Genomic DNA, 24250 nt, shown 5'->3' on the forward strand with positions numbered 1-24250 from the left:
AGGCCAAAATGTCTTGAGCAGTGAACCATGGAGAAAATATATATTTTTAAATGGCATGACAAAACAAACCGATTTCCCCATTTCATTCCACAGCAGAAACCTGAACAATGCTCATCCACTGGAGCGCATGCACGTTTTCAAATCCTCTCAGTTCCCTGTGCCAGCACATTCCAGACAAATGTAACAATTTTTTTGAAGCCAATAGGCCAATGGCTAAATCAATAGGGTGAACAGAGGGTGTCAACTTTGAACGGCTCAATGAGGAGAAGCTGGTCTTGCCATGGGGCTCTTTTGAAGTCTTCCATAACCTCTCCTAGACTTGTTGACACAGCTTGAGCGGGGAAAGCAACACTTGAGGGATCCAATGGGGGTGGTTTGGAGGAGAAGGGAGTAAAAGTTTGTCGCAAAAATGTCCTTAAGGCGACCCACTGGGGCTATAACCTCCCCTTCGTTGTCTCTCACTCCTGTTTTCTGCGAGGGCTGACTTGCTCTGACCTCATGCATTGGGCTACATTCCTGCCATGCCTGTGGCGTTGCATTGCTACGGCATCATCGCACTTTGGCATTTGCCGGCCCTTGCCAGTCTACACACAACAGGAATGCAGAGGCCATCCCCCCTCGTTGGGATTCCACATGTGCCAGTCATCCAAAAGTGAGAACTCGAGCAAAGACTTCTGCGGCATTCCTCCACAGTTCATTCAATCTCCCACATAAGACCAAMTTCTCAACATAATTCACAGTATACCGTTTCTGCAGCGTTAGCTAAAAGATTAACCGAGGCATGTCAAAGGTCATTTTCATTTCCAGATTCATATCAAGCGGCACACTATCATTACATAATTCAGTTCTAGCTGGTCCATTAGGATGTTTAACTTTCAGTAGGCTAGAATTCAGTGTCGGTATTATTAACCTACTGTTTAAGTATTGTTCTGATTCTTCCAGTTCTTCTTAGCATTCACTTCTCCTGATCACTACCTCTGGTCTAACGTGACACAGAGGGGCTTAGGCTGGGCTTAGGCTGAGCCTACCCCTTCATGTCAAACTCCCATTGTAAATTGGGATACTTATTGTGTTTGTTATTCAGGTGTCCTTTCACCTTGACTACTACCATTATATAGGCCTAATAGTTTTTCTGTTTAGGCCTAAATTGGTTGGTCTGGAGTGGTTTTATTTAAGAATGTTACAGTGCCCAAACTTGGGCAAGGCCTAGGCTGCCGTGAACTAAATATATGCTAGTCATTGACAACACTCATCTTAAGAATGCACTGGGGTGATTCTTTATTTTTTTTTATACGTTTTTTTTTTAAATAAACAATTTGCTCAACTGTCATTGTAACATCTCACTTGAGAGCTGTGACTGAAGTTCACTGACTCGGCATTCCCCTGCTTGCAGCATCTTGCTGAAAAACCCCACCCTAATCGCCTCACGCCAGCTATAGGCCTCTATTTACCAACACACACAGGCAAACCAGAGAGGTGCTAGTCAGTGTACACTCTGTGTAGACCAAGGTAACGTGTGTGGTGTCACAAAAATTTGCCCACATCAGACATGTTATTTCAAACCACCCCAAAGGCTGATATGGGTTTGTTTGATCAACAACAACAATTTCACTCAGCAGCGAGTCTGTAAATCGGCAAAAACATGGCCACCACCTTCATGAGACTATATGAGGGTGTCCCAAAATATCGAGTGAGTCAGAACCTACTTGAAAAAAGGTGCCCGAGTCAATCTTGATGAGCTGTGACCCATGTAATGTTTCAAAACCAAATTTCTCTTCAAATACCTGGCAAGTCTAGGTGTGCAATTTGATGTTCTTATTTTCTTTGGTAGGAGGTAGAGTAAAGCAGAGTATCACAACAACAATATAAAAAGATACATATGACTAATCTAGCAACAACTTCTGTAGTGTTAATGATGTTGTCCATGTAAATGGTCAAATAGTCATTGATTGGTCATGGATAAGCTATGACAGTCCACCATCACTTCCACCAACATAGAATTTCCAAAACTGCTTTCAGGGACAAGAACAAACAAATGACTCGTTTTATGATGATGATTAGTACTACRATATTCAGGGTTGCTGCTAGCAAGTACTTTATTTATTCTATGTCTGAAATTGAGGGCCCAGTTTCAACGTTACTATGGACCCCTTAGCTTAGGAAAAAGTGATGCAGTTTTGTCGAGGGGGAACGACGTTCCGTGAGCGTGACAGCGTCCTCCCCCACAGAAGCTTCCAGTTCCGTCACACTCAAACTGACACTGTGGACAAGATGTGCATACAGTGACGCTGAGATAGCAGATACAGATAAAATGGGACATTTTTAGGAATGGTGTAATGGATGGGGAACTAGTGACGTTCGAGTTTAGGTGTGGGAATCAAACAAAACCATTTGAGTCAAACATAGGGCTGTGTCATATAGAAGCATCGCGTCCCCACGGGTGCACCCCAATAATGAGCGGGGGGCAGCTAACAGTAGTCGAAATACAATGTTATCTTGGTACTATTAGCACACACAATCATCTCGCTACACCCGCAATAACATATGCTAAATACATGTCGCACCCAATAAAATGTGATTTGACCAACCAAACCATGTGTCACTGGCAACATGGTGTGTTTTGACGTGGCACCATTAAATGTGGCAAAAATCAATTCCTACAAGACAACACAGTTTAAGGTAGCTAATTAACGTTAGCTGACTAGCTAATAATAGCCACTTTGCTTGTAATGTATACCCTCGCCGTCTAACGTTAATTTGTTCGCTTGGCACCTGCCAACTTCCTAGCTTACCTTGTTCAGGGAGGGTACCAATAGCCCCCGCCATTTCGGTGCGTTCTCCTCGCTGAAAAAGTCGTACTGAACCTGGGCCGCTTGCATGGCTTCAGCTGCCGGTCTTCGTGCGCTATCTTGCAGCCAGTGAGCGATGTGTGTTCACGGCCACTTTTCACATCAAAACAGTATATAGTGTGGCCTGTGGTTGGAACTGAGAGGTGCAATATTCTGTGCGGCCCGCTGCCTCAGAATATCCACCAAATGAGCATTCCTCTACCAAAACAGTTAGCAATGCGACCATTGCATCGGCAGTGTACAGATGTTGATAGCTGCTAGTTAGCCGTCTCCAGCTGCCGAAACAAGTAGCTATCGTTAGCTAGCAGGCTTGCTCTTTCGGACACCGAGAGTTTAAAAGAGCTAAAATTCACGAAACCAAAGATACTTCAAACGCTAACTAGCAAGCTTGCGTTGCGTTGGCAGATGGAAATTATTCCAAGTTCCGAAYTTACGTTGTTGGTGGCAACAAACGTTAGCCTAACTAATTTAGCAAGCTAGTAGTAGCTAGCTAGCAGCCGAGMTGGTGATGTTACTAGCCGTAGCYGATCGATCCGAATCGGAAGATGGTTGGCAGTCGTGATGAACTAACTAGCAATATGTGGACAGTGGCGTAGCTGACTAGCTAGTATCCAACTTGGGAGTGAATGTGTCACTTCACGTTTCGGGAAATGCGATACTGTTCGTCCTTTTCGGCCAGTTGAATCATTCCCTATATTTTGGGCATAAAAAAACTCTTCGGTACATTAATCGCCCATTTTCACCGAATCTTCGGCAGGGTGGATATTGATAACCGTGTTATCCTCCATGAATTTATCATTTCCAAAACATGTCTCCAGAATATTTATCTTTTTGTTTGGTTATCGCGAAAACCAAAGAATCCATGCAAAGGCTGGCTTTAATTACCAGTTTACCTTTGGTCAAAATTATTTATTTAGACGATTGTTATGACTCGGGTCGGGTGCAGTTGCTGGTTGAAGAATTGCACAGGCGCAGATGATAGCTAATGACGTCGTTAGGGCTTGTTTTCGATAATCATCGCGCCTGCCCACATTCGCAGATCTGTATACAATCTGGATAAACCGAGATTAGTAATTGATTAAACGATAGCATGAAAAATATCGTTTGATGAAAAAGATCAATTGAAACCATTGCAAACTCAATGTGCCTAGTCACATTACCTCCAAACATATCTACCTCCGTCATTCCAGTATCCCTGCACATTTTTTTTAAAATCCGTTTTTAGTATGCTTACTTAATTACTTGGTGTATTTTTTTATTATTTATCTTGTGCTTTTTACTAGTAATACRTTGTTCTGGATTATTGCGTTGTTGGGTTTGCAAGAAAGGCATTTCACTGTACTTGTGCAATGTGATGTTAAAACATGAAATTTACAACATACCAACGATGCATGTGAACTAGTGCTAGTTTTGTGCGCACGCGGTGAGGTCGCAGACTTGACTAACAGAGCCCAGAGAAAACATAATGGAAAGTATTCATCTTTTTGTGGAGACTTCCCAAAGCAGACACCTCCACGAACTAACTGGGTGGAGCAGTTCATGGTATAGTAAGTATTCCCAATGTTCAAAATACACATCTACATCTTGGCAGAAATTATTCCATAKGTTTAATAGGCTTAAAAATAGATATAACCACTAAAATATCAGACAGAAAAACATTAGGCTTTCTTATTTTTTWATATAATTTTTTATTTTATTTCTATAGCTCATCAGTCAATCAATGTATCCCTTCACGAGTTAAAATGTTTAATATGTAACATGTCCAAATATAGCAGTTGTACAGGCGAAATTAAGCAATTTTATTTTACAGTATTTACATGAAACAAAAGCAATATGGAAAGAAACCAAGTGAGAAGATCCTTATACTTCATCACACCGTCTAAAATTTTGGAGAAAAAAAAAACAGGCTTCCTATGGCTCATCAGTCAATCAATTTAGCCCATCGTGAGTTAAAATGTTTAATATGTAACATGTTCGAATATTAGCAGTTGTACAGGCACAATGAAGCAATTTTATTTTTACTGTATTTACATGACACAAAAGCAATATGGAAAGAAACCAAGTCAGAAAATCCTTGTACTTCATCATACCCTCCTTTAGTTGTATAAGCTACATGGAGTCAGCAAGGGACATTTAGTGTTACGTGTTCAATTTGGCCCCATACTATGAACAATGCAATTTAGCAAACATTCAACWTTCAACTCATTGGCCACCATAAGGAAAAGGATTCTAAGATGGTACAACTGCCCAGAGTCTCTTCAGTTTGAATGCAGTTTTAACAATAGCTTGGCATGTATGTAAAAAATAAACCTTATATTGCCTGGTTAAATTTGTCTGAGTTTACATCTAAAGTGTGTAGTATGATGTATTCTAATGCACTCGTGCAGATACTTTGTTATAAGCACAACTTAACCATACCTTAAATGTAAGAATAAAGTGTTTTACTGCGTACACCTATGTGCAAATTTCACAACCAGTGCATATCTGAGTATTGACAACTTTCTATGGGGTTTGAATTAAAGTGTGGGAAAATAAAATGACATTGCATATGGCTTCATATCAAAATGAGTCTAACATATTAAAAAAAGGCAACGCATGATCAAAATGAACAGACACTTTGCTCTTTGACATCCTACCACTGTTTTGTAAAATTACATTAGTTGACAAGCCCTTAAAAGTAGTACCCCACATTGATTAGGCAACAACTCTTTATATCTCTGAAGTTGGGGGGCAACTGTACAAAATATATGCAGCATGGTTATCTACATGACATACTTATAGTGTACAACCTCAATATTCTATTTACATTAATTACAAACACATCGGTCAAGCACTTGTTAGGTAAGGATGCATGCTCTCAGAAGTTGGTCAATACTGAAATAGTGTGATATCCAGGAATGTGGGTTTGTGTTACTATAAATGTCGACTTTCAATTCAAATCATAAGGTTCAATTAAAAACCGGACACATCCAAGGTCGCTTGCTCGATGAATGGTCCGATTGCAACTCCTTGGTCTCAGATGCAGAGTTAGACATGTCCTCCTCATCATAGTCTGTTCCCATCAGGGATGGGGTCAGTTCCATAGTTTAATTTCAGGACATGAATTCCAATTTATGAATAGAAAAATAAACCTAATTGCAATTTTCAATGAATGAATTTCATTCAGATTTATAACCTCTTAAAATGTAACTGAAACCAATCCTGGGCCATGTTCATTAAGGCATACAATGGAAAAATGTTTTGCAACTGACAATGAAACTAAGGTTTCTTATTGGACAGGTTCAGACTGTACATCCCTGTATCACTCCGTTTCAGAAAGTGTTATGCCTACTGAACCATACCCTGGTTCCCAGAGTGCAGGGTGGTTAGTAACTGTTCTCGTGTCCAGCCAGGATGTATAGGTTGCTGTGTGCTGTAGGGTTGTCTGTAGGTCTGCTCTCCAGCACCACAACCCTGCAATCAAAGGTACAACAGGGGTATATTCAGTGATGTGAAATGTTCTGAATGTTGCAGATAGAAATAAAATGAACTACATGAATACGATATAGCAATCTTYTGAGATGCGACTGCAAAAAATAAGATCTGGAACGCCACCATAGCTATTACAGGCAATAATCGAGGCACTTAAAAATATATTTACCTTGCATATTTTTATTTATTAATTTGACAGCACATTCAGAAATGAGGGAGATATGTGTAGAGGAACAGATAGATGAAAAGGACAGAGGGGATTCGTACCCATGTCAGCAGAGGTCTCAAAATGAATTTGTATCCACAACACTAAACACAGAGTTCCCCAAATGGTGGTGATTTTATTTGCAAGTTTTCTGAGCAAAAATAAAAKATTTATTTTATTTTAAATGTGTTATTGTTTTATTGTCGGACATAAAAGACTGTAAAAACACCAGCAAATCAGCTCCAAGTGATTTTAATTTTGGAAATCTGTTCCAAAGTATTCCCACGCATAATAGAGAGACATACAGTATGTGATCGTATACAAATGTAAGCAAGGTTTGACATGATTTGTTTTAGTCACAATTCTATCCATTTGGGCTTCTTGCGGTCAATTCAGTTCACAAATTCTTTCTGATTATTTTCTGGGCCCCTGACCATCCAACCCCCCCCCCCCAAAAAATAGTCCTGAGGCTGAATCTAGTTGATGATCCCTGCTAAACGGATTTAGCCTCAATCTAAAAATGGATTTCTCACCTGTCTGATCCTAGGAGTCGGAATATCCTGGTGTTGTCGGAAATCTCCTGTGTAATCTGGTGGGAATATGGACAGGATATATATTCACGTCATCGCAGTCATTATCATAGTCATCATATTACAACAACAATAAACAGTTCAAATACTATTGTTATATACAGTTATTGCATCAGCCGGGGCATTGACACAACTTGCCTCATTAGATTTGAAACTCCGTCCTTGCATGCCATGTCTCCAGAAAGCCAGAACACTGTCTTGAAGGCAGACTGTGGAAAAGATGGATGTTAACATACCATATAAAAATGTTATTATTTTACCAGAACGTCATTCATCATAACATGACTGTGATATCTGCTCTCCATTCTATAGCTGTTGATACATGTGTGTGTGTGTGTGTGTGTGTGTGTGTGTGTGTGTGTGTGTGTGTGTGTGTGTGTGTGTGTGTGTGTGTGTGTGTGTGTGTGTTGTGTTGGCTAAACTCTAGCAAAGGGGTCAAGGGCGATTACCTATCGACTCAATTGGAAATTAAACGTCAGCTCAGCTGAAAGCTTCTTACTGGACTTCAGCCTCCCCTGCAGATTCACAATCTTAATGGACCCTGAGGAGTTAAACAATGATGCTATTACAAGAAACTGAAGACATCCAGGCACAAAATGGCTGCCGTCCACCCAGGCGGGGTGCAACACATTGGTGGCTATTGCGGTGAGTTTCCCTCCATCTTTTTTAAAGGACCRCTCAGTGATAAAACATGATACACTGTTAATATATTGTCATAATGTTATTAGAAATGCATACAATGAACGTACAATGCATGTATAATCTACATAGATAATATTACAATGCAAATCAGATTTTTGGATAGCCAAGACATGCTGCTAGACTCACGATCCAGGCAGACAAGAATGGTGTCTCTTTCCAGTTGAGTCACATGGATAACACAGGTCTGTGGAGTGTCTAGGAGGAGATAAAACATAAAAACGTCAACTAACCATTTAATCTGTTGCTTTATTAGCGTCAAACATTTTCCATTATGAATGGAATCAAATAGGACTATATTTTCTCTAGAGTTGTGTCAAGGCTATCTATGTCAATGAGGAGTCAAGGTCAGTCTTTGAATGAGACCTTACCGGACTCTTTGAGCCAGGGGCAAGCGGTGTTGGGATCCAGCGTCTCAAAGCGTACCACCTGGTTGAGCTCCGTGCCCTTGCTGACGCCCATACAGATGAGGGGGTACTGGTGCTCGGGCACCACAAGCATCTCAAACACCTCCATCGGGCAGGGCAGGGGAAAGTCAATGTTCTTAGGAAGACAGGGTTAGCATTAGCTATGTCAATGTTAGAAAGAGGGTTAGCATTATCACCATGCTACATTGGTCTAGACTCTAGCATGTTAGCATGCTAATCTCATATTCAATGTTCTTGGGAGTAGAGGAGAGTTAGCATTAGGCATGTAGACGGGTGGGGTGTTTACCAACAAAACCGATGCGTGCGTACGCAAACACAAAGTAAAAACAGACGGGGTTGGTTTAAAATCAAAGTATTATTAACAACATGTACGATATACAGTTGAAGTCAGAAGGTTAAATACACTTAGGTTGGAGTCATTAAAACTCGTTTTTCAAACACTCCACAAATGTCTTGTTAACAAACTAAAGGTTTGGCAAGTCGGTTAGGACATCTACTTTGTGCATGACACAAGTCATTTTTCTAACAATTGTTTACAGACAGATTATTTCACTTATAATTCATTGTATCACAATTCCAGTGGGTCAGAAGTTTACATACACTAAATTGACTGTGTCTTTAAACAGCTGGGAAAATTCCAGAAAATGATGTCATGGCTTTAGAAGCTTCTGATAGGCTAATTGACATCAAAACACTTGAGTGACCCCCTTCTGTCAAGAGATTTTTTTTAAGTTTTAGAGTTAATTTCGTGGTGCAGTTTTAATGCAAGTTTGCTGCAATTCTATACATTTGCAATGGCGTGGAAAGAAGATTTTGCAGTTTTAAAACAAATTTCCTACAATTCTACTAATTTTGTCATGGGGTGGAGAAGAAAATTGGTTGTTTTACAGTTACAGTACAGTACACATTTTTCAATATGGTGGAGAGAAATGTTTGCAGTTTTTAATATGATTAAGTGAGACTTACAAAATCAATGGGGCCCCCGACCGGTATTTCGATCACGATAACAAGTTTAGTAGCTGGCTGCTAAACTTTAGCAATCGAAAAATGTGTTTGCTGACATGGGCTAATTGACTGACTATCAGTGACTGACATAAGAGAAAAACTGCTGATGCACAATCAAATTTAGAAATTGCACCTGGTCAATTCTACAATCCTGACTGACCTAAAAACTCCCTGGTCTAGACTCTAGCATGCTAATCTAAAATTGTGTTCTTGGGAGGAGACGGCTAGAGTTAGCATTAGCTTGTTGATTACAAAGTAAGGGTAGCCCAGTCTATGTTGGCATGATTATCTCAAACCCGAACACCTCCATGGGCATGGCAGAGGAAAGTTAATGTTCTTAGGAGAGGACAGGGTAAGCCTTAGCTCGTCGGTTACAAAGCAAGGGTAGCTTAGTTTATGTTGGCGGGTTAGCATGCTTATCTGAAACACAAACACCTCCAGTGCCAGTGGGCAGGGGGAAGTCAGTGTTTTTAGGAAGAGGGAAGTGTGTTKCCATTAGCATGTAGGCTACAAAGTAAAGGGATGTCTCTTAGTATATCTCAAACACTTCCATTTGACAGGAGTTAGCGGAAGGTTGTGGATTATCTTCCCCGGAGGCTCTTAGCATAGCTACCATCAATGCTTTATTGTTTTGGTTGAAACCTCATATAGCTATGACATGGGCTRTCAGCACTCCTCAAAGGTTTGGAGAGTCAACCGTGAGCCTGGCAAACACAAAGAGATGGCTAAATAAATGCACACAGAYACAAAAATTCTTACCTTGATAAGCATGAACTTCTGCATGGGCTCCACCCATTCCAACATGACCACACTGGATTGGAAGGCCCCACACAAGTACTTGTGGCCTGTGTAAGGGTTTCTCACTAAGGGGGAATAGTTGGTAGTCAGCCAGTTTTGTCAATCATACTAAGCTGTGACCACAATAATGTATTTCAAAGACCTTTCTACTATTGGTACTCAGATGAAGAGGTTGTTGTCATAATTGGTTATAAGGGGAATGGAGAAGTATTGTGTTTATTACATGTAGTGAAGTGATGCATCTAAGAAACACAGTAGTGTAGCAACTACTCTCAATCTTGTAGCAAGATGACGTAGCAACTTGTGGGAAAGTAAGGGGTTGGATGTGGAAAGAGGGGAAAACTGAGGGGGAGAGAAAAAGAGAATGTCCATGTCTACTCACCCACACAACACTTCTGACATCCCTTGGTGTCGGGAATCTTATTGGAGATGGAAAATTTCCTAAAAACCACAATAACAAGGAATTTAGTCAGAAAAGTGGGACTCTTCCCACAGAAAACTCCTACACACAGAGACATCGCCATCTTCTTACCTTGGAATGATTTTGTCTGGGAGCCGGTGGGTGGGGATGGCCATTGGCAGCTTCTGCATCTGTCGAGCATGCTCGTACAGACCCGCCAGATTGTGACAGTATAGCTGCGAAGCTTTTCCTGCCAAAAAACACAACGAACACACCTTTTGAATGCTTTGAATGCAATTATATCTTTGATTTTCACGCAAACAGTACAGTGTCTAACTGCTTGTATATCTGAAGCAAGTATTGACAAGTACTATTTACGATTTATATTTACGAGTGCATATTTAATGATAAAATAAGACTAATGCTCTTGATGACATATTGCTGCTTATGGTTTATGTTTTTAATGTCTGTCACTGTCATTGGGGAGGCAGGTAGCCTAGCGGTTAGAGCGTTGGGCCAGTAACCGAAAGGTTGCTGGATCGAATCCCCGAGCTGACAAGGTAAAAATCTGTTGTTCTGCCCCTGAACAAGGCAGTTAACCCACTGTTCCCTGGTAGGCCGTCATTGTAAATAAGAATTTGTTCTTAACTGACTTGCCTAGTTAAATAAAGGTTAAATAAAAAAAACTATTTTAAAAAATGTGTGCGGCCAAAGGTACATTTTATATGATGTGTCTGGAGAATCTATTCTATTAACTACAAATAAAACAAACAACGTAAAACTTTGAGTGTGCACTACAATTATTTGTTGAGGTATATTAGCAATGTTTGGCAATACAGGTTTCTATGATGAATCCTTACCAGATATGGAGAGCAGACTATTACTCATGACATAAAGCCATGTACACCTCCGGGGAAAGAGCTAGGGGAAAAAAACATGTTTCAGTTTTTAATGGGTGGTACAGTGAATCATAATCCGTGTCTTATTGACCAGTTGTGGATAAAACCTTGTGGATCAAACCTCAAACCTTTACTTGCGTCACAAAGAAGGAAGCATTCAAATTGAACTATAACCTGTAGTATGATGCGATAAGAGAATATTTTCCTCCTTCACATAAATACATTGATTATGTTTTACACATTACACTGTAAAAACATTGGAAGCAGTTAGAACAATTTTAATTTACTGACAAAAAGATAATACAAATGAAATAATGAGACACTGACCTGTTCCATGGAGGAGTCGTGTAGTTCGTTGAGATTTAGAGTGTAAATGCCCTCTTCGGCGCCGAATAGCAGGTATTGGTCTAAAACAGAGAATGAAACGATKAAGTATTATAGCAGAGAGAGACTGGCAAACTTGGATAATACACACATTGCTTAGCACACTGCCTAAGAAGGAAACTACTAATAGTAGCACACGCAAACTGCAAATAAGACATGGGGTAAGACTAAAATCAAGTTAGCTTCGACTCCTGCTCTAGGCTTCTCCAAGCCTTTCTCGAACAAGAATACGGTGGGACGACTGGTAGCGCGAGACTGAAAAATAAAGTTATCAAATGCTTCAATTCAATCAATTGCAGATAAAGGTAAATCGCACAGCGGGTTCGGTCAAAATATGAACCGCACTCTGTCTGTCACACCCTGCACACCCTTTGCGGACATTGTCATTGAACACTGACACGAAACCACATCTGTCCTTAAAACACAGCATAAATACAGTTTCCTGTTATCTGCAATTGATGGAATCAGGGTCCATGGCAGTTAGACAGAAATGAATTGGCACGAGGCCCACCTCTCGTGTCGGGGTTGATCCAAGACGCCGCACAGTGGATCTTTAGAGGGCAGCCATTGAAGACTTTGGAGAAACAGGCTCCCATCTGTCCAGCGAAAATAGAAAACAAAATGTAGAGGATTGTAGGTGTTTAGTTATAGTTGATCAATATAGAGCATATCACAATGTAGAGTACCTGGAAAAGCCTTTTATAAAATTCAGTACAATATAATAAATCGCTTATTTTGAAACAAAGTTGTGGCAGGATCTCTAGCTCGAGAGTCGCGGTAATTACAAATGTGTTATGAACTCAACACTACTACTTTTAGGTTGCTAATGACTGAATTACAATTCACATAAATTATTTAGATAATGAATGTGTAATCAACACATTTGTGCTTTTGTTTCTATATCTTAGTGCTCATTTGCTTTTTCCTACAGTGCAGAGTTATAGTTTYCTACTTGACAATGCGTGTGTGTAAGAGCAGGTAAGGGGTGTTAAGACTTACGTGGACTTTTGGCGTAGGGGGAAGGCCATTACTGATTGGTTTCTGAGGAAACAGGAAATTACATCATCATACCAAGGTCAGCGTAGAATGATTAACAATCATAGTTCAAATATACTGTATATTATACTGTAATATTGTGAAATATAAAAATGATATGTGGATCTTATAGAGTTCTATTTAACTATGCGTTAACAATGTTATCACTCTGTCTTTATCAGTGCTGTAATAACTTGGGAATGACACGGTAACACTTTGAACGCACTGCAAGTGATCTTTAATTCATGAGTCGTTGCTTATTAATGAGTAACTAATGAGGTAAACATAGAATAAATGCTATTTTTTCAGAGCTCTGGGTGCGAATAAAAATCCACTTCTAAGAAGAACGAGAAGATGTATGTTTAGTCATAATGTAAAATTGCATAATTATATATGTTGCAATGAAAATGTAAGCCTGTTATCAAAGCTGTTCGGACATGTTAATGTTAATCACCATTTACATAAATTATTCTCCAAATAACTTACTTTCAGGTAACACGTAGTCAAATTAGTGTGTAAAAATGTGAAAAGGTCAGAAACTGTCTAAATAACACTTTCTATGAACCAGCACTGTGTGTAATTCATTATGCAAAAATGCATTATGTATATAATGAACACCTCACTATAGGTATTAATGAATTAATGACAGCCATGACCACTTATCAATATAATGCACTTTACTACCTGTATGTTTAAAACAATGCTTACAGGAAGTCTTATAACGCACTATGGATTTGACAAAATCCACTTTAAGTGCATTATACACAAGTTATTCACAGAAAGATTTGCCACCAATTTTTACGCACAGCTTCTGACCAAGGCTACATTACTATGGTGTTACCGGAATCTCTTTCCTGTCCTTCCTCGTGGTGACGCTAGGTGGCATAGTAGACTGCTTCTCGGCACCACCAGCATCCCCGCTCACTTCTGACGAGCTGAACCCATTGCCTGTTGGGAGGGAAATTAATTATGGATTCATTTTTAAATATTACATGATTTATTTAAACGATTCCCTGATAGCCACAATCTGAATGGTGCTGTGGAGAGTGAAAAGGAAGCAAGAGAAAATGTGGCTCTGTGGGAACTGAGCAATTCCAACAATTGTGCTGAAACAAGACACTGATACGACTAAGAWCGCCACGGTGACTAAACTAAGACTTTGTCTCAATAGTCTAAAGTGGCGTCCTCGTCTCTTCTCCTTGACATATCTGAAAACATCAGGACAGGCGAATGCAATAGGATGGAATAGCCCAGGTACTAGTCCAGTTCTTTCACGTCAAGYGCARAYGAAGGAAAGCTGATGAGGGGAGGAAAACTAKTGCGATGCACACGTGAGGGACAGTGAGCTTCGTTTGAAMGTTKGCCCCTGCCACCAGACTAYTCGAAGCAGACAGGATGTGGAAACTGRGGAAGTTTGTGTGAGTGYGTGTGTACTGGAAGGTGACTCATGTGGCAGAGYGGGTGTGTGACATTATCGCAACACCAGTCACACCACTGCTCYTAATTAAACGGGCTATAAATAATAGCTGGGGCACACACATACACACAGGGTCCACTTTGGAAAAGCTGACTGGCTAAGAGAGGGAGGAAGTGGGGTGGAGCTTCTTGAGTTTAGTAGAGTGGGTGGATAGATGTTGGCAGGGTTGGAAGGAGAGATCCCTGAAAACAGTGGTAGCTTTTATCTCAGCATCATCACACTTATTGTCTAAGTGGTCCAGGTTGGGTATTGTGGTTGGTATTGTGATGAGTTGAATTGAAGTGACTGACTGATTCATTAATTTATTAATTGACTCATTCATCCACCGACCCATTCATTCATTCATTCAAGGGGACCACAGCTTTGGTTCTCCAATTAAGTGCAGGGGAGATAAGAAAACCAGCATTAATGCATTTCTGAYATAGGGGATACCACCACTCCCAGAATGCACCCATTCAGTTTGTGAGCATGCCTGAAGACTACGTTACCTACCTAAGCTAAGCTGCCTGTGTGGGGGGTGTCTGGGGGGCGGCGGCCTGGGTGGAACATGGGTGGCAGAGCGGGCGGGGCTCTCGGCGGCCGGACACCGCTTTATGGTCCCCCCAATGTCGTCATGGTCACCGGGGGAGCCGTAGAGACCGGGGGAGCCATGGTGAGCAGGGGAGCCATGGTGAGCGTGGGAGTTGGCACTATCCTGTGGAATGGAGATGGGCTGAGAGCAAAAGACAAAACAGAGTTCTGGTAAATTCCCATTTAATGGAGGAAGTCAACTGAATTTAAACAAATTACGTTTGTAAAAAAATAAAAAATCATAAGTTGAAATTGATGTGACCCACAACGCTACATGATCGGCATAAAAGCACACACGTCAACATGTAATCATCATCATTGTATGTAAAGTATTATGCTCTACTGCACACAATAGGGCTATAGGATATATGAACAAGTGTTGTGCTATGTTCAATTTAAAGCGGTGCCCAAAAAATGATTCCTGTGTGTACACTGTAGAAAAGAGATCATCTTACAGGTTGATATGTGAGGAAACACTACGCTCTCAGTCTCATACGTTGGACAAGGAGTCATTTGAAGAACACATACCTTGACGTTGGGAGGCGGTGGTGGAGGCTCTTTGGGCCGCAATGTGGAGCCCTTGGCACTAAGAGAGAGAGAGGGCATAACTATTAGAACAAATTATTGTACTAACAGTTATACCTTTGTGTACAGTGTATAAGAACACCTTCCTAATATTGAGTTGCACCACCCCTCTTTTTGCCCTCAGAACAGCCTCAATTCGTCAGGGCATGGACTCTACAAGGCGTCAAAAGCATTCCACAAGGATGCTGGCCCATGTTGACTACAATGCATCCCACAGGAGTCAAGGTGGGTGGATGTCCTTTGGGTGGTGGACCATTCTTGATACACATGGGAAACTGTTGAGCGTTGCAGATCTTGACACACACCGGTTGGCCTGGCACCTACTACCATACCCCGTTCACAGGCACTTCAATATTTTGTCTTGCCCATTCACCCTCTGAATGGCACACATACACAATGTCTCAAGGCTTAAAAATCCTTCTTTAACCTGTCTCCTCCTCTTCATCTACACCGATTGAAGTGGATTTAACAAGTGACATCAATAAGGGATCATAGCTTTCACCTGGATTCAGTCTGTCATGGAGAAAGCAGGTGTTCATACACTCAGTGTATATCCTGGGTCACGTTCATTAGGCACTATTAGGCATTATTAAGCATCAAATGGAAGAAAACAGAGTAAATAAAAGATGGACTATCTGGACTTGTCCAATAAGAAACGCTTAATGGACATGAACCTGGCCCCTAGCAGAGTAGCCAGTTCCAATAATTTGCATAACGAAACATTCATAACTACAGTTTACAGAGGAAATGTTAAGAGGCCAGTTAATAAGTTGAAAGGAGAAAGGGGTTGAAGACAGTAGGACTTACTGTTGCATTTCATCATCATGGTCACCACCATCATCATCATCTAAATGAGTCTCGTGTCCCCTAAGGGAGAAGAAGAGGGATGTACATTTCAATTCAATACAACTTTATTAATGCCTTTGTAATTGCCCCTCTGGGATTAATACAATACAATTATTTGTAGTTGTATTGAATTGAATAGGTACAGAGAGSCATTTCTCAATCGTGGCTCAGAATCAGCTGAGCGCTCCCTTCTAAGGGCTTTGGAGAGACGAGGAAAGATCCACCCCATAACAACAATCCTATTGAACAGCATTTCAGCAGTGGGAAACATGCTCTTCTCCTGTCCAATGAAGGAAAATTGTTAGTAGGCACCCCATGTCCAAAACATTTCAACAGTGAAATGTGATACTAAGCACCATTATCCATTTCAATGTGAGGTCTACCTTAAGGTGTCTTCCATGCTTCCCAACCGAAACCGATCAGAAGAGTTTGCGCATATATTATGAYGACGTTTTGTGAGGTTTTTGTTCGTTTTGGACTTCGCTGAGGGCTTTTTCGGGCACAGTTTTTTTTTCTTGAAGTTGGTAGCCAAAGTCTACGCCCCTTCATCAGTGATTGTTTAACAGTAGGGATTCCTCAATTAAAGTCTTTGTCATTCAACGAAGCGACTCATTTTCATGCAATTTTGTTGTTCAAAAATACTGCACCAAACATCTTAGTTAGATGTAAAATTGCACGACTAAGATCTCCTCGGCAAAAACGTCAAAATGAATGATATTTCTGGAGTTATTTTTGATTCATTCGGTCTATTTTGAGGAAGTGTATACTGGCTATGGCATCTCAAAATGAACAAATGTACTATTGCCGCTTTTTTTCAGGTTTTTTCAAGCAGAGGTCTTTTAAGGGAGTATGCGATCACACTCATTCGGTTCGCCTAGCCGACTTTGGATAGCCGCCAGCAGCTGACGCCTTTAGTAGTGAACCGGCCAACATTTGAGAGTGCCCTGCTTCTGTAAGTGCCATTTCATCAACAAAGATGAAAGTAGAGAAGACATCCGAAACAGTCATTGCCTTATTTTGAACCGAGTCTAGCTATCCATTTGTGCTGTCTTGCCAAACGTCACGTGTGGCAAGACAACGAACATAGGAGTTGGCGACACAGCACAAACCGATCTGGGACCAGGCTAGCTGACCTGCTCGTCACTTGTGTATTGGAAATCAGTGTGCAGGTATCTTTCCTGCCCTAACGCTGAGAATTAATGCATGCCAGCGGGACACCACCCTAGCCACCGAGAGACAAAGACTACAATAAACAATAGCGGACATCCCGCCGGTTTTCAGCCCCGGCTGTGCTATAACTGGCCATACGGCTTTAACGCCTTAGCAAGGGTGAGAAATCCCCCCCGGTCTTCGCGGGAGTGGTTCTAAAGCAAATTAGTCGTCCATATCACTCGGACAAGCACAGAGGCAGAAGGTTAGGTCACATTAAATATTGAGTATTGCAAGAGCAAGAGGCTCAGGAGAGAGGGGTGGGGGGAGGGAGAGCGAGAGAGAGAAAAAGTGGGGGAAGGAGAAAGAGAGAGGGAAGCAGAGTGAGAAAGCGAGGGAGAGAGGATAAAGATGAGAAAAATATATGAGGGGAAAGGGATGAGAATAAAATAGTTGAGAAAGAGATGACAGAGATAATAATAACTTTTATTTTATAAATTCTTTATTTAACAGGGAAGCCACATTTATTTTTCCAAGTGAGCCCAGTCCAATATAGAGATAGAAATGAGGAGAGGATAGGAAAAAAATTGAAAGAGAGAAATAGAGTTTCAGTGAAAAGAGAGAGGAAGAGATAGATAGATAGACAGACAGAAAGAGTGTGTGTGAGAGAGAGAGAAAGAGGAGTAAAAACTAGAAAAAAGGGGACAGGAAGGAAAGCACAGCTGGGCCTACCTCTGGATTAGCTCCTCCTCCACCGATTTCAGAAGACTCCTGTTGCGAGATAAAGACAGGAAATAAGAGATAAAACAGATAAAAGGAGATAGATACTGTCATGTTTACATTTGCACACAAGGGGTACTTGCAGGGAGTGGTTGAGGATGAGGGAGACAATTTCCCAAAACACTGTTTTACAAAAAGGCTTTTATTGACTTGAAGTGTAAAGACGGCGCTAGATTGATGTTGATTGTTCAAAGGCCGATTTCCCGTCCGTTTTTCGGAAGATGCTGTGAAAGTACCCAACCAACCTCCGCTTTCTTGTCTAAAAATATCAGTGGAGCCATATTCCTTTTTGTAAAATAACTTTGTTTCTCCAATCTAGATTCTCCATGTCTTGGATTTAAATTATTTAGTGCGACCCGGGGTCGTGCGCTGGGGGCAGTTCCAACAAACAAAATGCCAAGTGATTGTGGAAGAGCCAAAAATAAAAGGCTACTTATGTTTTATGAATTAGCACTCGGCGAAGCCTCTCGATAGGTAGAAGGAATGTTGGCTGAACATTAAAAAACAAACAAACATCAAAGCTGACAGGGTTCCCTGCTAGTGCACAACAACCTCTCAAACACACTATGCTCAGCAGTTGGCTACTCAATCTTCTATTGGTGGTTCCGATGGCTCAGTTAGTTATGTCATGATGCTTACAATACAATAGTTGTGGGTTTGATTCCTGCACGGGCCACACCGGGTATAGGTTAACTGTGCGTTGCTTTGGAAGGGTCTGCTAAAATGTATACATCGAAATTATATCATATTAGTAGTATTGTATAAGAGAGAACGCTACATTGCTTTGTGTGGAAAGTGCTAGTTACACAGGTTGCAGCTACACTAAATTACCATATTACCATAATTACTATGATTTTTTAAAAATATATATTTTTGGGGGGGGTGGCCATTTAAACACAATAGAACCACACGTGGATACAGTACAATGGCATWAAAATCATTGAGGATGAGAATAAAAAAAAATTCATTGTAGTCCTCTTGAAAGTACTTTTACATTTACATTTAAGTCATTTAGCAGACGCTCTTATCCAGAGCGACTTACAAATTGTTTTAAAAACAAAATATACACAACAGTGACGAGGCGACTCCGGGATGCTGGCCTTCTAGGCAGAGTTCCTCTGTACAGTGTCTGTGTTCTTTTGCCCATCTTCATTTTTTATTTTTATTGGCCAGTCTGAGACATGGCTTTTTCTTTGCAACTCTGCCTTGAAGAACAGCATCCCGGAGTCGCCTCTTCACTGTTGACGTTGAGAATGATGTTTTGCAGGTACTATTTAATGAAGCTGCCAGTTGAGGACTTGTGAGGCATCTGTTTCTCAAACTAAACACTCTAATGCACTTGTCCTCCTGCTCAGTTGTGGCCTCCCACTCCTCTTTTGATTCTGGTTAGAGTCAGTTTGCTCTGTTCTGTGAAAGGAGTAGTACACAGTGTTGTACGAGATCTTCAGTTTCTTGGCAATTTCTCGCATGGAATAGCCTTCATTTCTCAGAACAAGAATAGACTGACGAATTTCAGAAGAAAGTTATTTGTTTCTGGCCATTTTGAGTGTGTAATCAAACCCACAAATGCTGATGCTCCAGATACTCAACTAGTCTAAAGGCCAGGTATATTGCTTTACAACCGTTTTCAGCTGTGCTAACATAATTGCAAAAGGGTTTTCTAATGATCAATTAGCCTTTTAAAGTGATAAACTTGGATTAGCTAACACAACGTACCATTGGAACACAGGAGTGATAGTTGCTGATAATTGGCCTATGTACAGTTGAAGTCKGAAGTTTACATACACCTTAGCCAAATACACTTACTCAGTTTTTCCTGACATTTAATCCTAGTAAAAATTCCCTGTCTTAGGTCAGTTAGGATCACCACTTTATTTTAAGAATGTGAAATGTCAGAATAATAGTAGTGAGAATGATTTMTTTCAGATTTTATTTCTTTCATCACATTCCCAGTGGGTCAGAAGTTTACATACACTCAATTAGTATTTGGTAGCATTGCCTTTAAATTGTTTAACTTCGGTCAAACGTTTTGGGTAGCCTTCTACAAGCTTCCCACAATCAGTTGGGTGAATGTTGGCCCATTCCTCATGACAGAGCTGCTGTAACTGAGTCAGGTATGTAGGCCTCCTTGCTCGCATTGGGAGCCATATTTAGGTAGCCTGTTTTCCTTTGTGTTTTGTGGGTGGTTGTTTCCTGTGTCTGTACCATACGGGACTCTTTCGATTTTCGTTTGTTCATTCACTTTGTTATTTTGTATTTTTGTAGTGTTCAGTTTTTATATATTAAAATGGACACTTACCACGCTGCACATTGGTCCGATATTTCTTACTCCTCGTCAGAAGAAGAGGAAAGTCGTTACAATGGACGAGGTATGACAGCAATCCATGGTATGGTTTAGTTTCCCTGTCACCGTTTCCACATGCTAACGTTTTACAATTTGTGGGACAAATCCTATTCAAGTCACAGRACCGATATTAGCATTTTTCGTACATCATGTTCAAATCATCCGAAAGTATCTAAAATTGATTGTGAAGCTTAACAAAGTCACTTATAGATGTTTTGAATATGATGCGTGAAAAATGCTATTATCGGTCCTATGACTTGAATGGGATTTGTGCCACAAATGCTAAATAGGATTTGTGCCACAAATGCATTTGGAACAGTCCCAGGGAAACTAAACCAAAGCATGGATTGCTGTCATAAACCAATATGTTATTTTGTCATTTGGGTGAAGGTTTAAAGCTGAGATAAACAAAACAGGGTCAGCAGTTTTATCTTAACTCCTTTGCGTAGGGATGGATTTTATATGGTTCGGTACACCATTCCATTCCTCTGCACCAGTGTTAAGGAAAAAGCTTTTTCCAGCCATGCTCCTATAGTGCAGCGGTCTGATATTGGCAACACTGCCTCTGGTGTGATGGCTATGAGAGTCTAATGAAATTTTAAAAATCAGACAAGTAACTGGGGGCAAGGTCATGTAGAACTTTAAAAAACATTTTTTGATCTGCACCACCCGGAGGTCAACTGGAAGCCACTTCAGTTCCCTGAAATTATTAGGACAAATGTGCATCCTAGGGCTGAGCTTGAGTATAATTCTCATCAGTTGGTTTTGGGCCATTTGAAGTTTGTCCTTCAGATTTTTTTTTATGCCACTGGACCATGAGATACAAGCATAGTCATAGTGGCACTGGATCAGAGATGTTGCCAGGGTCTGCATAGTAGGCTACTGTTTAAGAGAGGATGCTAGTATGTTGCTTTGTGTGGAGAGCGCTAGCTACACAAGTTGTGGCTAAGCTAAATTACCATTTAATGATTATTACTAGCACTGTATAAGAACAGTGGACGCCACATTGCTAAGCTGTGTGTGGAAAGCGCTAGCTTCACATGTTATGGCTAAGCTAAATTACCTACAAATATACTGTATTATTACTAGTACTGTAGAAAGGATGCTACGTTGCTATGTGTGGAAAGCGTTAGCGACACAGGTTGTGGCTAAACTAAATTATCATATTATTACTAGTACTGTTATGTTGCTCTGTGTGGAAAGCCCTAGGATCACAGGTTGTGGCTACGCTAAATGACCAGGTTGTCATATTATTACTAATAATGTATAAGAGTGCCGCATAGCTTTGTGTGGAAAGCTCAAACTTCACAGGTTGTGACTAGGCCCATCTGTTAGTGTAACTGGGAGCGGCACCTCTCGCCTCTGTCTCACTCGTGTGTCACTCCATCTGTCTCAACGCCCCACCGGCCTTCTCAAATCTCCATCTTCCCCTCTTATCCCCCTCCCCTTCATGAATGGCTGTCTCTACAAATAAACAATAAAATACTTAAGGAGAGTGGAAAAGTTTGGAGGGAAAAAAACGACACACGCTCAAGATTCCCATTAAGATTCAGTGCAATACAACCAGAGTTGGGTTCAAATAATTTATCTGGGCAACTTGCCTAGTCATCTTACCCTTATACTCCCGAGCTCCCGAGTGGTGCAGCGGTGTAGGCACTGCATCTCAGTGCTAGAGGCATCACTACAGACCTGGTTCGAGTACAGGCTGTATCACAACCGGCCGTGATTGGGAGTCCCATAGGGAGGCGCACAATTGGCCCAGCGTCATCCGGGTTAGGGTTTGGCCGGGGTAGGCCGTCATTGTAAATAATAATTTGTTCTTAACTGACTTGCCTAGTTAAATAATGACAATGATCCAAAAACACACAATCAAGTCTACATGAAAATGGCGAAAAAGCAACACATTTGAAGTTTAGGAATGGCCTAGTCAAAGTCCAGACCTAATCCCAAATGAGATGTGGCAGGACTTGAAATGCGCAGTTCATGCTTGAAAACCCACAAGTGTTGCTGAGTTACAGCAGTTCTGCATGCAAGAGTGGGCCACAATTCCTCCACTGCGACGTGAGAGACTGATCAACAACTACAGGAAGCGTTAGGTTGGAGTCATTGCAGCTAAAGGTGGAACAACCAGTTATTGAGTGTAAGGGGGCAATTACTTTTTCACACAGGAGCATTGGGTGTTGCATAACTTTGTTTATGAAATAAATGAAATAAGTATGTAATTGTTGTGTTATTTGTTCACTCAGGTTCCCTTTATCTAATATTATTAGATATTAGTTTTGGTTGAAGATCTGATAACATTCAGTATTAAATATGCAAAAATAGAGAAAATCAGAAAGGAGGCAAACACTTTTTCACGGCACTGTATCTACCTCTATCACTCCTGTATCCCTGCATATTGGAAATATGGTATTGGAAACGACCCTGTATATACAGTAGCTCACTTACTTTCTTGTGTTCTTATTTTTATTTCCTGTGTTTTTGTTCTAAATTGTTATTTTTACTACTGCATTGATATGGATTACTGCAAATCAAATCGAAAAGGACATTTTATTGGTCGTATACACGTTTAGCAGATGCTATTGCGGGTGTAGCGAAAATGCTTACATTGTTGAGTTTAGAGCTTGCATTAGCATTTCACTGCACTTTTTGAAACCTCCATGCATGCAGTCTCACTTACTTATGCCCTCCCAAGAAGGAGCTTTTGGGGGATCCCTCTTCGTAATCCATCTGCAAGTCCTAGGGGAAATGAAGACCGTTACACAAGACAGAAGCCTTATTTCATTTCACTTTGCATGTTCCATTCCTCATGAGTCAGAAAGTCATTATAACTGCATGATGACGTGCATTAGAAATGAGAAATAAATGAATAAGGTTGGACAGAGATGAAATCATGACATGTTAAAGCTCCATCTCTTTTGAGTGATAGGTGACATTGAGGTTTTGTTGTGCAGAGGTGCTATGTATACTGTAATTCTAGTCGAAAGGCAATGTGATTGCTTTTTGATTTATTCAGTTGGTGAACTTCTATTCATTGGCATGCCCTATAGCAGTCATTCATTCATGCATGCAAATACWTCATACCTCTTAATAATAACAATTTAATTGGTTAAGCATGTAATGGATACACACAAGCAAAGAAGATGCTGATTGGTGGATGAGCGGTTTGTTTGAACGTCAACAAAATACATGTTGGTTGACACTTCATTTAATGGCAGCTACTGTATATGAACCAAACAAATAGCTGTTTATGCTGGACACAATACTTGTCCTTACTGGTTATGACAATAATCACATTAAAATAATTTTAAATATTTACAGTATACATTTGAAAAGATAAGATGCATCATTGGTTAGACCATAGCGTTAAACTCAGGAAATGAAGTTGGTATGACAAAACTTAAAACATATTATTAGTTGATACAACTACGTATTTTAAGTGGGGTAACTCATCTTTTAAGGTTTCGTTTCTAGGCGCTCTAATTGAGTTCTCACCAACATGTCAAAAGGAGACAATCGTTATAAGGTGAGACGTTTTGAGGATTTAGTACAATGATGACAAATGGCCAAGGTCGACAATGACACAGCAACTCAGAAATAATGCAGATATCTAATACAGGACATAGTTTACAGTCAGAACAAAATTTAGCAGTTTTAACTCAGCTTTAAACTACAGTTTTCTTTGAAAGATTAAACGTTGCTTAATAAATCAGAAAAGCTTGGTAATTCTGTCAGT

General features: G+C 40.6%; 2 protein-coding genes across 5 annotated transcripts in view; both read right to left on the bottom strand.

Moving 5' to 3' along the window:
• The window catches only part of LOC112080716 (son of sevenless homolog 1), a 73156-nt gene extending 69341 nt beyond the window's left edge, over window positions 1-3815 (bottom strand). For all 4 annotated transcript variants that reach the window (XM_024146557.1, XM_024146556.1, XM_024146555.1 and 1 more), the window contains exon 1: window positions 2793-3815. In XM_024146557.1, the coding sequence (XP_024002325.1) occupies window positions 2793-2879 (87 nt within the window). In that variant the 5' untranslated portion in view covers window positions 2880-3815. The remainder of the gene's footprint in view (window positions 1-2792) is intronic.
• Window positions 3816-4793: 978 nt separating this feature from the next.
• Window positions 4794-24250, bottom strand: part of LOC112080714 (mitogen-activated protein kinase kinase kinase kinase 3) — a 99035-nt gene continuing 79578 nt past the window's right edge. Inside the window, exons 16-34 of the mRNA XM_070442672.1 lie at window positions 23195-23253; window positions 18123-18161; window positions 16203-16262; window positions 15339-15396; window positions 14733-14952; window positions 13605-13711; window positions 12728-12769; window positions 12240-12324; window positions 11672-11751; window positions 11306-11366; window positions 10578-10695; window positions 10428-10486; window positions 10007-10110; window positions 8186-8357; window positions 7944-8012; window positions 7573-7656; window positions 7254-7324; window positions 7059-7114; window positions 4794-6302 (exon numbers count right to left, since the gene is read on the bottom strand). Coding sequence (XP_070298773.1) covers window positions 6215-6302; window positions 7059-7114; window positions 7254-7324; window positions 7573-7656; window positions 7944-8012; window positions 8186-8357; window positions 10007-10110; window positions 10428-10486; window positions 10578-10695; window positions 11306-11366; window positions 11672-11751; window positions 12240-12324; window positions 12728-12769; window positions 13605-13711; window positions 14733-14952; window positions 15339-15396; window positions 16203-16262; window positions 18123-18161; window positions 23195-23253 — 1632 coding nt within the window. The 3' untranslated portion in view covers window positions 4794-6214. The remainder of the gene's footprint in view (window positions 6303-7058; window positions 7115-7253; window positions 7325-7572; window positions 7657-7943; window positions 8013-8185; window positions 8358-10006; window positions 10111-10427; window positions 10487-10577; window positions 10696-11305; window positions 11367-11671; window positions 11752-12239; window positions 12325-12727; window positions 12770-13604; window positions 13712-14732; window positions 14953-15338; window positions 15397-16202; window positions 16263-18122; window positions 18162-23194; window positions 23254-24250) is intronic.

The sequence above is a fragment of the Salvelinus sp. IW2-2015 genome, unplaced genomic scaffold (genome assembly GCF_002910315.2).
Source record: "Salvelinus sp. IW2-2015 unplaced genomic scaffold, ASM291031v2 Un_scaffold16450, whole genome shotgun sequence".
NCBI classification, from domain to species: Eukaryota; Metazoa; Chordata; class Actinopteri; order Salmoniformes; family Salmonidae; genus Salvelinus; species Salvelinus sp. IW2-2015.